The following is a 19339-nucleotide window of genomic DNA, read 5'->3' as shown; positions in this document are numbered from 1 at the left end:
CCATAATGAGGCTCACACTGTATCAGCAAGAATCCATGCCTTCAGAATACATAAAAATGGAAAGTGTGTAATTTCGTGAGTACTAAAATTGAGGTGTGTTTTGGCAGACTAGTGGTGTGCTTAAATTACACAAATAGTATTAGTGTTTATATGGTAGTAGGGGTAAACATGAGACGATTTGGCTTTCCTGACTTTAAACCTTCATGAATGACGGACTGAGCTTTCTGCTCAGTATTTACTCATGTCAAGCAATGGCCTAGGCTTACCATTCAGACCCTTTAATGGATGATGAGTGACTGTGCGCACAGGCTGGTCTGCATTTGAGCACATTTGATATTTACCATATTCAGCATCTGAAATTATCGTTATGCTGCGACTATCTGTAAATCATTGTTACAGTAGCTATCATAGGTATACACTCATACATGGAGACATATACATTTCCACTACAAAATGTTTTTTTTTTTTTCATGATAAAGAGAACAGTTGAATGTGGATTTTAAAAAAGTGGTGTCATTTTGTTGATATCGTATTAATTCTAGCATTATCATGCTTAATCAGTTTGAATACAATTTCAATGATTTATCTTTACATGCCTGCTGAGAGAGGGCCTAGAACATTTTGTGTACTTGTGAAACAGTGAACAGTGTTTCAGTTCAGAGTGGTTTCTAAACCTTGCAGTGCTACCAGAATTCACCAACGTGTAGTTTGATGTTATTGCAGCTGCCTGTGGACCGGTGAAGATGATACCGTGCATGGCAGTTGAAGTTCATACAGATAGCACAGTTTGTGCCTGCAACTGCCAAGACTAGGCAGAGGGGGAGATTGGCAGCGTGTTTACCCATGCCGGATTTGCCCAGTGCAAGTGCAATAGTGATCTGCGCTAATTTTGAATGGGGTGCACTCGCTTGCCTATTTAGACATTTTTGGCAATGTTTGGACAGTGGTACAATACCCCTCCCCCCCCCCCCCCCCATGAGGCTGTGTGGAATGGAAGCCAGATTTGTTTGAGGCCTCTTCATCATTTCAAAGTGTTTATACAAAGATTTACTGAAGGGATTTATTTTTATAGTTTATGGGATTTGTCTTTTACTGTTCATGTACTATTGGTACTATTGTGAGTGTGTATGTGTGTGATGCATTTGTGTGTAAGGATGAGATAAAAAGTAGTGCATTTTACCAAGTATTACCTGATTGTTTTTGCTTTTGAAATGAAATGAAGACCTCCTTTATTGAAGATGAGATACATTAGATATGTTTTTTTGATGGTTGCTCACATTGGGTTTTTTTTCTCATATTTGTACATATCTCTGCTTTCATAGATTTTGTTTTGTTGTTATTTTGCTTGGGCTTGGAATGCAAGCACGTGGTCAAATCATATAGTGTTGTTAAAGTAATGCTTTATGCAATCATTGAATTCCATCTCTTTTTGCTTCAGTTTTACCTTGATGGTATTTTTTACCCCCGCAAAATAGGAGATGTCTTCATAATTCACTTTCACATATACACATATTTATCTCCGTCATACCTGCGAGAATATATATTGCATATATTCTCATTGTAAGAGTATGTATATATTTGTATGTATTTGTGTTTGCATTCCCTCTCCTCTGGGTTACTGTATTTCTTTTGGAAGAGCCGCAATAAAAGAAGATATATTAGATATATATTATGTTGCCGGTGGAAGAATCTTGTTTCATAACCCTGGGAAATCGAGAAAAGTTGACGGCGAAAAACCCCGAGAAAGAGAATCCACCCAGAGGTTGCCATTCCACGGATTCTACCCCGTCATGTTTGAGATTCCGGGCCATAATATGTATGGGCAGCACCATCCATCACGGGGGAAGAAGCGTGCACGATTTATCCTGTGTGTTTTAAAGGCATCGTGCAATATTTTATTTTGACCTGCCGTATTCCTCCCATTTGGAAAAGGACTAACTGTACAGTGTGCAACAAACCCCATGTATGCTTGCTAGTCCTGGGGGGCGTTTCATCAACGAGTTCGTCGGAGATTTCACCGACAAATTTGCTATCAGCCAATCAGACCAAGGATTTCATTAGCTTTTAACAGTTGTCAGCGTAAATCCTTGTGTCTGATTGGCTGATAGCAAATTCATCGGTGAAAACCTCCGACGAACTCGTTGATGAAACGCCCCCCTGGGGGGTGTTTCATCGACGTTTGTCGGCGCTGACAAATTGAATCACCATAGTAACAGTCAGTGACCAGAGCATCTCAGCCAATCAAAACCAAGGATTTTGCTGAAATTGGTCAGCGCCGACAGTTGTCGGCGCTGACAAGCGTTGATGAAACACCCCCCAGATCAGCTCAAGCTTACAGTATGGCAAATTATAGGAATAGATGCAAGCCTGTTTATAAAATTTGAAATAGAGATGTGGGAAAAGGGCCTATTTCTGCAAGTTACTAGTATCAATTTACAAAAAAAAAAAATAGATATTGGAAAATGAACTTGGGAGAAACATATTTTGAAATGCTGTTTTAGCTGAGGACACAATTTGGTACATTAGACATCATGGCAAAGCCACTTAAACAGGTATTCTGCCATTCATTTCAACCCGTCCTGTACTAGTATTAGCAGAAACTCAAAAAATAATATTGATTAATATTGATATTGAGATCTGGTTAATCAATGACAATTTATGCAATTTGGAATATCGCTCTCCAATGACATTAATTGCAAAGTCTTCTCGAATGGGAACTGTAGCAGACATCTGTTTATATTGGTAGTGAGATAAAGTTAATCAATTATTTGTTCAGTCAATACACCCATCGGGCTTGCCTAATTTCCTTCCCCCCCCCCCCCCCCATGGAGAGCAATTAACCAAGAGCTGATTATAAAGGTGGTAATACATATGGCTAGTTTCGCAGCAGCTGCTTGGAACAAGCCTAATTAATCCAATTCATTTATTTCATGACTCCCTGATTGTTATGTACAGCGTAACTAGAGTCTTACTAGATACAATAAATTGATCTGCCATGGCTGCTGCAATGCATGGTATGTGCAAGTAAATGTTGTTTTGTTTTGTTTTTAGGGGTGGCGGGGGGGGGGGGGGGGGGTGGTCCAGCTAACACATCGTGCCAAATTAACCATGATATTTTAAATGAGGAGGGACGCAGGTTTTACTGTTGCCATTCAATATTGGTTTCTCTGTGTTGTACCCCAGAATCAACATCATTGTTCAATGTATGTACGCTGTAATAGTGGAGATTATCCTACTTCAGGATTGTAAACTTTCTGAAGAGCCGTATAAGTAGGAAGGCTGATTATAATCAATTCCTGTGTTACGTGCATACAGATAAAAAGAATGATAGTAAATTCTACTGAAAAAGCTGAACACCATTTGTCTTGCTGGCGTGTGATCAATTGCAAAATGATGTGCATTTTTTCTTCAGCCGACACCCGTAGGAACGGATGCGCCTTTAAAAACGCAATGATCCCTTTTGACGGGCACTGTCAGAATTTGTGCTGGGTAATTGTCGGTGTCATGAGATTGTTCTCGCGTCCCTGGTCCTTGCGGGCGACGAGGGATGTAACCCGTTACCGGGGGCCAATTTGTCCTCCTCTAACGTTACCGCTCCTTGGAGGAAAGCAAGGTGTCTCCCGGAGATAAAGAGTACACACACTTAGCTCCTTCTTCTCCCTGTTTGAACGTCCTTTGCTCCCTCTTAGTCTCGCTTCCAGTCCAGTTCTCTTTTTTTTATCATTATTCTCAGAACTGACATCTTTGCATATCTAGTCATGTTTACCAACAACCATGACTAATGAAACAAATCAAATCAATACAAATTAAACAGAAAATTATTTCTTCTTTCTTTCTCTGTATCTCTGTCAACCTATAACTTTTCTTCTTTTTTTTTTTAGTATTCTAACTATGTATAAATATTGATAAAGGAAGTGTAAATATTGATTGCATAATTTATGATATTCAAATTAATGACATGAATCAAATCAGATCAAGTGAAATCATTTGTCATATAGCAAGATGGGCATTCCTCCATCTGTGCATTCGCCGGAATACAAAATTAAACATTGGAACTGCAGACCAAGCCTCAGCCTACGTATGGAAGATCATTAGTATTATTCAACTCGGCTTTAATTACAGGTTTTAGTTTGAAGCGAGAATTAATGCATCACATGGCTAGATAGTCATCAGATACTGCTCATTATAACACATGTATAACCTCTATAGGAATGACAACTGTGTTGTTCATTAGTACCCATCCTTTTTAGCTGAAATGAAGGATGATAAAAAACAAAAAAATAAAATTAAAATATGTGCCCGTGGGATTTTCAAATTGAAAATGAAACAATGTAACCTATTTTCGTTTGTGTACTTGGAGGGCATACCGTATTTTAAATGCGGAGGTACTTAACAAACGAGATGGGGTTATTAATGGAGTTGCATGACTCTAATGGATTAACGCTAGCACCAGGAAATGACCGCATGTGCCCAGTGATCCAGCCATTGCTGCTCACCCACGATGCAGGGGAATAGAGTATTTATCTATTCTTCCCAGTCAGACCCCTGTTTGAGGTTTTGCCAAAAATCCCCAGTCTGTTTTGTTGTTGTTGTTACTGTTTTCCCCATGGCAGTGTCCTTCATGAAGTGCTTGGGTTTGGGTTGAGATTATAGGTTTCGTATGTAGTGTCGTGAGAAAGTACACATTCTCGGTAAATGTATTTAAATGAGAGGAAAAAAGGCTCTCCCTACAGCCTTCCTGAAACTCTGTATAAATGTGGTTAGACTCCTAGCCTATACTTTGCAAAGGGGGCTGGGCTGCATGCATACATACGATCCTATTTTACTAGGGTTGAGCCGCATGTTATGTTCTCCTCCGAGCTCTCGGTATCACTCGTGGCTTGTGGAGTCAACGATCGTAATTCATTAATCATTCATTGTCGGAGGCAACCCCCTGAATAGACTCTCTTTTTTATGACGACAAAGGTGAGTTTGATTTTGGTCATCGATATGATAGATGAATAGCATGAAAGAAAGAGAGAGAGAGAGAGAGAGACAGTGATTGTAGGAAGAAGAGAGAGAAGGAGAAAGAATATGAAGGAGAAAAATAGAGAGAGACAAATATACAAACATATTGATGTCAGTATTATATGAAGTTGATACTTTCTGAAAGAAAAGGGGGGAGGGGATCGAGGGGCTTTAGTCGTTACTCTCTTTGCCGACCAAAGTAGGAGATTACTGTCAGCCTGCTCTTTGGCACTCGCGGTCTCTGCGGTTCAGTGGGTCCCTTTTCTTGCGGCATTTCGAGGGATCAGCGGCCACAGCATCTCTCTCCCAAGGTTACACTGTGCCCATCAGCAGCAGGCAGGGGGAAAATTTGAGCATTTATTCCAGACAGACGAAGTAAGAGGATTTTGTAGTTGTTATTGTCCGTAATATTACTGTGAAGTGTGTGTTGAGTATGTTTGTGTGTGTGCGTGTTTGTGAGGTAGTAGTGTGCCCACATGCAGTGATGTTATCATATGTGGCGAGAATCACACATGAGGATTATTCCTACTGGGTTCCGCAATACCCTGGCGACCGAATTGAACAATTGCTGGAACCGATTATTATTACAGCGTGCCCTGAATATGACAGTGCTGTGCATGGTTCTCTTCACAGCTGTAGGGTTATTGTGTGTCCTGATTATTAAAATGGACCTCACCCCCATGTGTATTGTGTTTGGTGTGAAAACCCCGCAATGATAATACAGATGATATTGGCTCAGGGCTATGGATGGCTTTGGTGAGTGTGCATGTAAATTTTGAATTCAAAATGTTGACTATTTCGACCTACATTGGTGCATTTTGTGCTTGTTTGTGGGTGTATTGTGCATCGAAGAATGCAGCAAATACAGGCCGGTGTAGATATTGTAAACAATCAATCCTTCACATAGTAACAGCATTGGCTGTTGATGTCTTGCACTGTCTCTTATATGTGGCCAGCTAGATGCTTAAACAGCAGATGATCGTCATAAAAGTAAAATGAAATGGGACCATGTTTTGGGGAACATGTTGGTTGTCGCATCTACACCATGATGTCAACATAGTAATACCAGTATACTACTATCGCCATTTGGTAGTTTCATTAGTGTTTAAATAGTCCATAACACTTTCGATATTGACCTACTGTGATTTTCTTCGACATCTTGATATTGACATAAGGCCATTTTTATTTTCATGATGTTAAGATTTTGAGCATAAGAGATGCAGTTTTACATTTTTCTGGCCTTTGAACCAGAAGGTCTTGTGTGTACTAAAAGTACTTTTTACTTTGTCATGTGCAGAAGGCTGTTTAAATGTGTAATGTGTCCTACATTTGATATAAACAGCTGAATTGTTTGGCTGTAGGTGAATGTGCAATGTAGGAGCATGCAAGCATGGTAATTATGTTTATCTACTGCCAATTATTTGGAATAACTCAATTATTATCGTGTGTGTGTGTGTGTGTGTGTGGGTGGATGGGTGCATGGTATGTGTGAATTTTGCAAGGCATATAGTATTTGCTAAATTGACAATTCTCAAAAGTATTGCCACCTGTAACACAACTATATCTATTGCACGTATCTAACTTCCTAAGTTAGGAAATACATTGTGACAACTATTTTTTTTCTTAAAAGGGATGAATAAATATTCTTATTCCTCATTCCATCATTATGGTATACAATAACACAATAAACTTCATGTTCCACTTTGTGAAATAAGGCGTTGGAGAAATATGTGGCATTATAGTATATGGGTATCATCCATGACAAATGCCTTTTTACCTCTAAAGGGAAGAGCGACTAGAAGTACAGCTAGGGAATTCCCCTCTGTGCTTTACACAGCTCTAGATGTAGAGACTTTCTTTGTTGCAGAAGAAAACTGAACATGATTTTGGTAATGAAATTTAATTGAGCACAACAAACATCTAAGTACCAGACAAGTGGGTATGAGGAAATACCCATTGTTGTGGAATGAAAACTTTATTGCAACACTACATACTTACCAGTACTGAAACTTTACTTTCTGTCATACAGCTGGTGCCTTTTTAGAGATGGGGTATAACACTTGACATCCCCATGGGAATTATCAATGCTTCAAGCGAAAAACATAACTCGCAATGACTGTCAAGTGCTATACTACAATCATTGATGGATAAGGCAATATACTGCAATGATAGATTAGGCAATATTATGTTATATTAAATGGGTTGGGCAAATACCGGTTAGTGATTGGCTAAACACAGTCACGTGATGGAGTCACAGTCACATTGGTTATGTTCGCCCATGGGCAGAACCCATGGGAAAACATTTTCATGTAACAAATGACAAGGACCCGCGCACAGTGAATGTGGCTCTGCGCGAGCAGTCGAGTGCATTGTGCTGGTGGTTGACATTGCGAACATGTCTTGGTATTTGACTAAACCCATATAATATAACAGATGATGACTTTTGCTGTCGGGAACATGTACCAAACGTTCCACCCTCAGGGTTTGAAATGCTATTTCGGGAGCCTATAAGTCTCTCGACTTCGTCTCGGGACGTTTAACCTCCCTCAATAGCATTTCAAACCCTTCAGGTGGAACATTCGATATGTTCCCTCCCCCACCAGTCATCATCTACATAATACTGTACCGGGGTGATCTGTACATACAATACGTTCACATCATTTCATCTTAGCCCTATCGGCAGCCACTCACATTCATGAAGTATATATGAAGTGTTTGTTTGCAAAAACAGATAAGTCCATATTTGCCGAATGGAGATATTTGCAATTAAAGGCCAAGAAAAATAAAGAGAATAATAAGAAAAATTTTGCTTCTTTTGACCATAACTTCAAAAATACACCTTTATATGTAGTGACCAATATAAAGGTATTATTTTGTACTTTATGACAGAGTCCGTACTTCAAAATCTTCAAAAATGGACTTATCGGTTTTTGCGAACAAACTCTTCATATCACCTGATGTGATGCCACTGCTCGTGGTATGATTTCAGTCCTCCCTGTATTAGTCACATGATTGTGCTTTGACCAATCAACGATCAGCCAGTGGTTATATTTGTATTTAGGCCATTTGTTATATTTTTTCTATGATGACTGAGGAGGGTGGGAAAATACGTGTACAGAATTCATGTTCTTTCTACTGGTTTACTTTAGAGGATCGACCCAGAAATACTACAATCTTTACCAGTGGCATTGGAAAATAATTTAGTAGAGATAACTACTATAAAGTATATGATACGCGTAGGCATAGTATATTAGCGCGAGGGAACAAACATTATGGAGTGAAGACTTAATCATAGTATTTGAAATTTTGAACTACACTGCGCAGACTTACCAGAAATGAAACTTGGCATAGTATTATACAGAGGTACCAGCAATGAAACTTGGCATAATTACACTGTAGGTATTAGTAATGAAACTTGGCATAATCTATATAAGCGGTGACCAGAAAGGGGGGGGGGGGAAGCAGGGGGATAGTATATATAAAAGAAGGAAAATAAGATAGATATTGCCAAGTATTAAACAAGATGTAAAATGTGGTCAAAATTTCCAGTGCACAATGCCACTCGAACAGCAGCATGTATGGAAGGGGCTGTGGCTTTTTGGTGTTTTTTTCTTTCTTTCTTTTCTTTTGGAAAATTGATTGGAGAACAATCAGGTCTATTTCTTGAATAGGGATGGTCATGCAGGAAAGGAATGAGTGAAATTCCAAGAAATGTAAAACCAGGATTTTTTTTTTTAATGAATGACATTAATCAAAAGTATATAAATCCCTCATTTCACCAAAGTCTTGACAAAGACTCTGCCTTTCCGTACATACACACCATAATATACATCCTCTTGCTAGATTTATTGTATATCTGGCATGAATGTTGCATGACATACATTGTAGGTGTAGGGCTTACCTCAGTTGATTAGAAAGATATGAGATTAGCATTGAGATTAATATTCCTTTTCTACCTGGGGTAACACCGCATGCGCAGTGATGCCTAGAGGCATTTGAGGGCATGTGATAGTCGCACCGATTCGACATCAGATCTTTTTATGTGGAATCCCCACTTTGTTCCCTCACCTCCGCTCCCCCTGCCGTAATTAACCGTCGCGGTGAGACCATTCAACTTCGAAAAAGACGAGACTGTCCCCCCAGGGGCCGTAGCTACCTGACCGTCGCATCAACTGTCAAGACATTCTCCCGGGTCAATTGTAATCAAATTTGGCCTTTAATTTGTATCATATAGTCTTGACCATTGCCATGTCCAGGCTCTGTAGATCAGCCATGCATGTTTGGGGTGGACAGTGTCGATATGATAATGATGATAATGATAAATGATAGTTATTGTTTCTTATTATGATAAGCACTTTTGCTGCAAACTGATCAGATCAGTGTTACAGCAAATACGGAATACACATTCATCAGTATTATGATGGGAACAGTTTAGCTTCTGAGATTCTTTCATATTTTTGTGATGACTTGAGATGGTGACCCTTTGCAAATATGAAGACATCCTCCCTATCCTGTCAAAAGAGTGGATGCCATCAGAAGACTTGAGCTTGCATACCTAATGAAGTATTGAATGATGGAGTAGTCTACCTCGAGTCAAAATTCATTGTAGATCAGTATATCTAGAGTGTGGAGAAGCAAATTGAATTTAACTCGTACCAATATTTTGCAAATGTTATATTTTGTGAGACACAGTGAGGACTATGCTTTGAGAATGATTGTTGAAGTTTGTTTTGAACCTTATTGGTGCAGCCATTCCAAAAATGAGTAAATTATTACTCGAATAAATTTGAATGCACACTTTCTTATGTTTTTATTTTCTTTCTCCTCAAGCAGTGTTTAGATTTAAGTGAGCAGATTAGAAATTTCATGCATTTGATGATCATAGGGAATAATGTGAAACATACACACAAAAAAGGAAAGAAAATCTATGGTTGATCATTACCTTGCCAAGCAATTTCAGTAGTTTGCAAGTATCACTTCAAATGGAGTTATGAATATAATGAAAATAGCAAAAGGGATACATGTGAAAGATCTGTAGGTCGAAGTGTAATTTCATGTCTCATAAAATGATAAGGAATCGTTTTGTATTGGCATGGACACCATTTTTGATGACTCTGCATGGAAGCGATGTAAGGCATAACTTATGATGTATTCCTTATACAGTACTTCTACAAACGAATGTGCTCCTCGTGTGCTTTGCTGATCTTGTACTTTTGAAGTTGATTTTATGCAGAAGTATCTTTGGTGCAGTATGCAAAAAGTAAACAATTTATATACAAATTCAGGAAGTACGACACTTTTTGCAAGTCGTTAGAAGACTTATGTCGTGCAGTGCTAACATTGTTGATTATCTCCCCATTGCAGTTGCATTATTCGGACTACGACAATCCTCTGGATTTGGGGCCATGTCCATGTGACGTCCTAGACTCCAGTACCAGCAGCTCCGTCTTTTTCCCTCCAGACCCTCCGCAGGAGGAGAGTGTCGTCGCCAACGGCGGGAAGCAGCCATCGAGCGGCCAGCTGCGCAAGTTGGAGCTCGACCTGGCCAACCGCTCGCGCAAGTTCCACGAGTTCGAGGCCGCTGCGGACCAGCTGCAGACGCGACTGGAGAAGTGGCAGGCGCGGGTTGAGGAGTCGCACCTGAGCCGTCCCTACGAGCAGAGTGACCGTGAGTCCGGCAGCATCTACGAGAACGTCCACAAGAGCCACTACGAGGAGAACCACCAGCGACGGTCGCTGGACAATGCCACGGTGCTGACGGCCTCCAATGGAAACCACCCCAGGGCACTGACCAGACAGAACAGCAGTCCCGTGCAGTCGCGGTCGGGGTCGCCGCGGAAACCCAAGAGGTCACTGAACTCCCAGCTGAGCCTGAACATTACGCCGCCGGGAATCAACAGCTCGGTGCAGTTCCAGCCGAAGCCGGTCCTGCCGCCAAAGGCGAGCCAACACCAGACAACAAACGACACAAGTACTTCGCCAAATGGTTACGACAACCCGGCCGCGGTCACAGGAACACACTTCCCGTTTGAGAACGACAACCCGGAGATAAGATCGTCCATCGGGAGACAGAGTGTGAAGGAGCCAGCATTGCCTCGGGGGTTGCGGTCCGAGGAGTCCGGAGCGCTCGACAACAAACTTGTGGAAGGCAACAGTGAAGAGGAGATACTGAAGCCCAATGCCTCACACCCCTTTGCAGGTAGGAACCAACTTCTTTTAAAGTAGAAATAAAGTTCCAATAACCCTTAACCCCTTGAAGACTAGTTCCGGGTAAACTCGAGCAGTTGTCTATGGGAGATGCGGGTTCAAGCAAAATTCGCGCATCCTTGACGGGGCTAATGCTGTGAGTGTGTGTGTGTGTGTGTGTGTGTGTGTGTGTGTGTAGGGATGGAGCATACATGTATGTTCCCCCTGCAACATTTTGCAATGATTTTTTTTAAAGGAAACCACTTTAGCTCATTTACTGAAATGTTAATTTTGTCATACTTTCTATCTACATGTGACTTTTAACATTAAAATAATTGAATTATTACTGTATTTAACGTTACCTCTGATCGACTCTGTTTATTTCAACACCTCCATCTCCTTCTCTCATCTCACCGTTTCTTTCTCTTCCTTACTACTGTTTGGAGATGTATATTTTCAAACTACTACTACAACTGTGCATGCAATTAATTACATGCGTCAAATGTCTCCCAGCTGTCAAAGTCGCAGTAATGTTGAAGAGAGCCTTCCCAAAGTCAGAGGAAAAAGCCCTCAGAATAGCATGCTTCGAGTCTGAAGCGCTCGTGCCGTTGTCTCCAACATAAACAAAATATAATGGGTTGAACGCACCAGTACGTACACACTATAGCCTTTCTCCAGTGTATGTGACTTGTACTATGTTGTAATTAGCAATAAAAGTCAGAAACTGCCAATTTAATGATAATGACAAGATGTTAATTCAGGTGCAGCAAAGTTCCCCCATGGGGTTAATGAAACCTCTGGAATGCATCTGAGTGTTGATTGCATTCTGTTTCTCTCTCTCTGTCTATCTATCTATCTCTCTCTCTCTGTCTATCTCATTAGCTTTGTTGTTATTGTTACTCCGCAAACTAAACTAATCAGGAGCCCCTTGGCCCGTGTACTGTATATCTTGTACATGACATCCGCTGCTTCAGCTTGTTTGCTTGTGCTGTGTACACCTTACCCGCAGTAAAAGCATTCAGTGCTGTCTAATAGTGCGTTGATGATCAACAGTCCCGCGGGCTCATTAATTCGTTCTGTCTGATCGTGTGCCATTTGACTCTGCCAAGCAGGTGCAGATAATTACAGACCGATAGGTTTCCAGGTAGGGTCCCGCTCGTGAGGTACGGCCGGCTTTGGCTGCCTTGGAGACCTTTCTCCAATGGCAAATACAACTTGCGTGTGAACGTGATCGGAAACGCATTCGTTGCCAGTAGAAGGCTACTCCCCTTCCATCTCTCCCCCTCTCTCTCTTTCTCTCATTTTCTCTCTGAAGCAAACAAGCAAACCATGTTTCTGTAATCATGAGCTGAAAATCATCATGTTTAGCTGGTGGTTCTCCAGTATTGTAAAGTTCAATTTTCCCCGATTTTTCTGGTTCACATATTATCTGTTATCTGATGATAGCCTGACCTCCAGCACACAAATTAGAAGGTGGAGCTTATTTAGTTTGACCTCATATTCACTCTTAAAACAGCTTTAAGAAACCATGCGCCCTGTAGATCCATTCATGTCGTGCATGCATATTCTGTATATTAAATGTACATTGTACTTATACTTTGAAATGGCTGTGTATGATGCCAGTAAATTGTGTCTGTAGCCATGCCGTGGAACGTATGATTAATATATCTGTACTCCATATCTCCTGGAACATTTACATGCTGTTCAAGGTCTATGAGCGAACTTCTTGTCTGTTTCTGAACATCTGAAAGTCTGAACACACAATACAAACTTATCACAATTGTAATTACTGAGGAGATAATTTCTCGTTTGCAACTCCCTTGTAAATGATGATCTTTTTGCTGAAAGACATATTTCTGAAATACCCTTTATTTTCCCCTTGTCTTTGATATTCAGTAGTTAATCCAGTGTTTACTTGGGTGATTTTTCTTTCCACAAGAACAATTATTAAGCTTCCGTGATGTATTGGATACATGTACCATTATTCAGTTTAGCAAGAAGGGCATTGTGAACTCAGCAATATCACTTTTGATTACAATGAATTCAATTCTAAATTGTACATTGCAGTTACGTAAATTCTGAATACATGTTTCCATGCAATACAACAAAAGTTAAACAAAGATAATATAAAAGAGCACACAACGTTTGCAGCATTTACTGGACAGAACATTTTAATACTGGTGGTTATTTGGGAAGTGGGAGAGTTAATGTCAGAGGCATTCTGAAAAAAAAAAAGAAGAAGAAGAAGAAAGAATATGCCGCACATGTGAAAGAGCAATCTTGAAAAGACCAGGAGAGAGGCAGAGCTCATGCGTGGGTGCGTGCACACAGGTCAAAATTCTCACAAGCGATGCAGAAAATTTCATTTGGCATTTTTCACCTCTCTGCACCAGTTGTTCAACTCTTTGAGAGAGTGTGGGGGGGGGGAGGAGGGAGTCGGAAACACAGATTGATAAGAAACCTCCCCATAGAAATTAAAATGTGAAGACAGACACTCTCAAATACATCCATTTCCATGATTGTCCGAGATTGCTATATTGACCTTGCACGAGGGTACCCGGCCATGTAGGCAGATGAGACTCTATGGAGATTCTGTGACTTGCTGATGAAGACTAGGAGAAGAATACATAAAACATAATTTACTGTAAAAGCATACATTGGCATGTACATGAAATTTGCACAAATTTCGCCAGGAGCCAAGATTCTCTGAAGTAAAATGCACATTTGACTACTGAAGTATGAAAAGTTGAATGCCAGTGGTAATTTGCAAAAGTTTTGTGCCGCCAAAAGAACAAAACAAAACAAAACAAAACAAAGCAAAAAAGCAAAAACAAAGGCTGTTAGATCCAATTGAAGACCTGAATATAAGAACGACCCAATTCCAATTTTTGGCCAAATTCAGTTTGACATGGGAAATTGTAGTTTATTAAATGCATGGACTCATCTTGTGTATAAATGATAAATCCTAATTACCCCCGGAAGTGCCTGAAATGAATGAGTTAAATCTTATATGAATGTAAGAATGAAGGACTTGGGTCATTCTTACATTCATATTATAGCGCCTCTCTCATCCTTCTCTCATCTCTATGATTCAAAGAACGACCCAAGTCCATATGATTCAAAGAACGACCCAAGTCCATCACACAAAATGGCCCCTCCACAATTTATGAAAATGTTAATTGTCATAATAATATATGTTCTAATTTGTATAATGTTGCCTTCCCATCATAGTTTAATAGAATATTAGTGGACAAATAAAAAAGATATGAAGTTTTTTTTACTCGAAATGGTCTTCCATGGACTTGGGTCGTTCTTATATTCAGATACTCAATTTCAATAGGGAAAGTTTCGTGCCATCAGCGTTTCTGGCTTTAGAGTAGCCCAAGGAGTTTGTGATTATAAGTCCTTGCAAATTTAGACACACACCAAATTAAATGCACACAGACAACAGAATGCAATTTACATATTGTACACAGGCAAATGAGTCGACCAATGTGTGGTTAATATAAAGTAATCATCACAGAGATGACTTCAGGTGTAAAAATGTCAACCCCTTTGGTGCTGAGGAAATACAGCTGTACGGCCAAGTGTTTGTTACAACAAATATTCCATCAGCTAACAGTACTATAAACCAGCATTATTCTTGCTTCTTTCAAAGCAGCTTGTGAATTTGACTGTTGTCATGGAAACCAGACAGCCTCCATTCATTTCAGCATGGATGGTTGATCTTTTATTGTGCATCATCAATACAGGCATGTGACTATATAGAAGTGCTCAATGTTGTAACATACAGTTCCATGGATGTTGATTAAAGAAAGCTGAATCAATGCAGGCATTAAACGGGTGATGAAATGTGTCTGCATTCTCCTCTTCCTTTTCGTTCTGTAATCTCTCTCTCTCTTTCTCTCTCTCTCCTATAATATATTTCCATATCTACGTCGCCATTCTGTGCTTTTATGCGTATTGCTCCGTTTGCGGTAAAAATGGATGTGAGAAGTTGGCAAATGAATGTCAAAGCGTGGTTTGGCACTTGGTCGATACAATTACCGCAAAATGATAATCAATTAAAGTGAAGCCGCCAAGGCATATCGTATCCCACCGTATGGCACGGCTGCAAACAGAGAAATTTTTCATGACGTGTTTACCACCAACATCTAATATGCAGTTTAGGAGCTAGCATTTAGATGAAAGATTTCTGGGTCTGCGCGAGCGGGAAACGCCGGTGGGCAAGTGACTTTACCGTGAGTGGTAGATAAACTCCTCGTAAAATGAAAGGCGGCATCCCCCGGAATAATGAATATGGCTGTCTGCACATAATTCACTGCTCTCTCATTTTCCGCTGTGCGGTACTGGTATATTCCTTCCTCCCCCCCCCCCCCCCCCCCACCATCCGCATAAAATCTTTCACTCTTTTCTAATTTGCATAGATAGCAATCTCTCTCTCTTTTTCTTTCTCTCTTTATATATCTCTCTTTCTCCCTCTCTCTTTGTGATTCATCCCCTCTACACCTGTTGCCATGGTGTATGTAAATTCTGTACATTTTTTTTGTGTGTGTGTGGTCTTTTTCGTTTTCACCCTGATTCTACTTTCTAGTTGGCTGCATCCAGTTGTCGTATAACTACAGTACATCCAGCTTCAATTTTGTGTTTCTGTCCTATTCCCCATAGCTTTCCACATCGATCTTCAGCAGACTCATTCTCCCATTTCCCTTATTATCACTGTATATATATGAAGTCATCTCTTCAAAAAAAATAGGCCTTATTATGTAACACGTGCGTTAGGTATCACTGGAAACATTTTTTAGTTTGTTCTCTGCCTGATGATGTACTTATTTTCAAATGTTTAAAAATGCCACTCACCCCATTTTGCTATCAAATTCGTCATATAATATCTGGTCTCATAGAGGTCCAACTAGTCAGTTTTAATAGATAGTGGCTGATAATGGCACTGATACTCTGAACATGGGGATTGAAACCTCTGTAGTACTCTAAACATGATCGTTATACCCTCCGCAAAGCTATCAGGCACCAGACCACAGAGTGACCTGTCCGTAAAGTTCTGCCTCGTGCGATATGATCGGTATGAAGTGAATGCGAAGAATAGTATTACTTGCCCACGCAGTGACTTTAAAGAGAAGTGTCCCACCATGCCAACCGGTTGATTTAAATAGATAGTGTAAAATAAAAACAAGCAGGACAGTGAAATATTGTTCATACAATGTACTAGATAAAGAAAAACAAAAGATACGGAATATGGATACAGTCACATGCTGTAGAACAAGAATAGTATCGATGACATACATGCTTTGTAATGAGCTGTTCTCATCATTATTGAAAATATTCTTCAAACAATGTATTCATATTACAGTAGTAGTATTGCTTATATTATCTATACCATTATTTCTATTAGCATTAGTATGAAATGTTCGTGTCATAACAAATCAATTAGATGATTGCAAGGTTGATATCAGTATGACCTTATCTGATTTTCATATGTGTGATTGCATGAAAATTACTGCTTTGTGAAATTGGGTGAAAGCTTTAAAGTCAATAACTTCTCATTTCCTCCTGTTGATACTCGGTAAAACTAATTCCTGTGGTTCAATGGAGTTTGATCTTTCTGATTATAATCAATTTTAGAGTGCATCCGAGTGGAGTTTCCCTTTAAAAATGCAATACAGTAAACAACGTACAATGTATCTCGCTATCACATAACTCCATTGATCAGAGAGGATTTTCTCTCCCTCTCTCTCTCCCTCTCCCTCTCTTTCTCCTCTGTGGATGCCGATGGCGGTGCATTGTGGAAATGGTTTCTGCAGCTTCTTCGGTGAGGGATGGGGGGGGGGGTATGGATGGTGGTGGGGAACAGCAAGACTTGACAAATTTGTGCCGACACTTTTCATGTTTATTAAGTCAAAAACAAAACAAAACAAACCAAAAACATTACCACTTAATTCATCAAATTTTCTTTAACATTGACCGGAGTTTATCTTTAAGTTTCAGGAATGGATCTCTGCATTGTTTACAAATGTCATCTTATTCATCAAATCTACTTGACTTCACACTTACCTTTTTTTTTTTACCAGTTGAGGAGGAGTCCCGAGTATACTTGGGCAAGTGTCTATATGGGAAATGCTTGTTGTAGCAAAGTCAGTCCGTCCTCAACGGGTTAAGTTTGGAGAATGGATATCCACATTGTCTACTACCAGTATCACTTTATTCATCAAATTTTCTATAACACTGAGTGAAGTTAACCTTTAAAGATTGAGGAACTAATATCTGCATTGTTTACTAGTGATACCACTCTAGTCTTCAAATCGACTTGAACATTGAGTGAAGTTTATCTTCATATGTGACCCGCTACAACAAAATGATCCTAAGTCGCTGATGGCTGAGCCGAGAAAATCAAGTTTGCAGTCATATCATCAATATCCGTCAAAATGTACAGATTTCCATTTTTGACAAAATTTTGTAGTCTTATGTATCTTCTATCATCTGCCGAAATTTTGAAGGTAAATGATCAAAGGAAAGGCAAAAAAATAGCATTTTTCTGGGCCATGATTTTCCAACTTTCAACGGAACAGAAATGCGTCCGAAGATTTGGATTTAGTGCCACCGCTAGACTCTGCCCCTAGCAACAAGGGAGTGATGTCATTGGTCAGTGTGTGGCATCCTGGTTACTGATTGGTGAGCGTAGACCGCTGGGGCTAAGCTTGAATGAACATCGCGGAGGTTGCTAGGAGCGTACCTTCTATTGTCAAACAGTGGAAACTGTCTTGCTTCCCCTTGATCATGATAGCGTCGGAAGGAAAACTTTGAAGGCGGTTTTCTCGAAACCTTGATTTCTTAAACCACTCGACATGCGCTAGTAAAGTCATCGATATCTCCGCAACAGAGTACTTTTATGAGTCATGTTATATGACATTAAAGTGGAAGAGTAAGGGAATAATGTCCTGTCATTTTTAGAAAATTGTCCTCCCCCGACTTTCGGATCCTTTTGTTGCAGCGAGTCACATATCTGAGGAATGGATCTTTGCATTGTTTCCTACCAATACCACATTATTCATCAAATCTACTTTAACATCAAGTGCATTTTTCTTTAAGTTTGAGGAGTGGATCTCTGAATTGTTTACTGGAATACATATTCTTCAAATCGACATGGCTGTACTTTAATATCGAGTGGAGTTTACCTTTGTAATGGTAGGTCCTGAGTTTTTATTAGGACCACTTTGTTTTTGGATATCTCAGCCATTTTGAAACTGATTTTCATCAAATAAACTTTGAACTGTTCTTAGAATTGTATGCTCTTTAATAGTTCATAGAAGTGGTTTCCAATTATCTCACAAAAGTTAAAACCTGAATCCCCATCTCAACCATGAGAACCATACCATCCCTTACAAATTGAGGAATGGATCTTTGCATTGTTTACTACCAAATACCACTTTTAATATTCATCCATGTGTGCTTGAATATCGAGTGGAGTATACCTTTAAGCTTTAGGAAGGGGTAACTGCAGCAGGAAATCTCCTTAACCAAGAATGACGGGAGGCGAGCTCTTCAGTGTGTTCTAGACTCTCTTGTCTACCTTGTCTACCAAATTGATATTCCATATCTTTGCCTTGAAGCGTGCAGGGGTATTTCAGCTGTCATCAACAAGCTCTTTTACCGTTGCAAACTTTTCTTTGGCGCTCATCAAACTTTGAATACCAAAGGAGCTGTAATTTACCTAGCTTTAATAACAGTGAGTGGCACACTTTTGTCTCTGTCATTGGTAAAGATCAACGCTGCATACTGAAGTTGCAAAATTTAGTCATCTCATATATGTAGTACAAAGACATTGTATTAAAGCCAGAAGCATCAAATGCGGTGTATGAAGCGACAAACTTATAAACGGAATAGGGCCAAGTCACACACAGTAGTGTCATTCTCATTGTTAGATAATATTAATAATGATGATAATGGTGACAATAATAATGATGATGATGATAATAATGATAATAATAATAATAATAATAATAATAATAATAATAATAATAATAATAATAATAATAATAATAATAATAACAACAATAATAATAATAATAGAGTGATAATAATAATAATGATTATTATTAGTATTAGTATTATTATTATCATTATTATTATT

At 39.5% G+C, this 19339-nt stretch overlaps 1 protein-coding gene across 1 annotated transcript in view; it reads left to right on the top strand.

The window, feature by feature from the left end:
- Positions 1 to 19339, top strand: part of LOC140236102 (uncharacterized) — a 114614-nt gene that overhangs the window by 51391 nt on the left and 43884 nt on the right. Inside the window, exon 6 of the mRNA XM_072316074.1 lies at positions 10372 to 11206. Coding sequence (XP_072172175.1) covers positions 10372 to 11206 — 835 coding nt within the window. The remainder of the gene's footprint in view (positions 1 to 10371; positions 11207 to 19339) is intronic.

This window comes from Diadema setosum, chromosome 12 (genome assembly GCF_964275005.1).
Source record: "Diadema setosum chromosome 12, eeDiaSeto1, whole genome shotgun sequence".
NCBI lineage: Eukaryota > Metazoa > Echinodermata > Echinoidea > Diadematoida > Diadematidae > Diadema > Diadema setosum.
The sequence above is the reverse complement of the archived record's forward strand: the minus strand, read 5'-3'. Positions and strand labels throughout refer to the sequence as shown.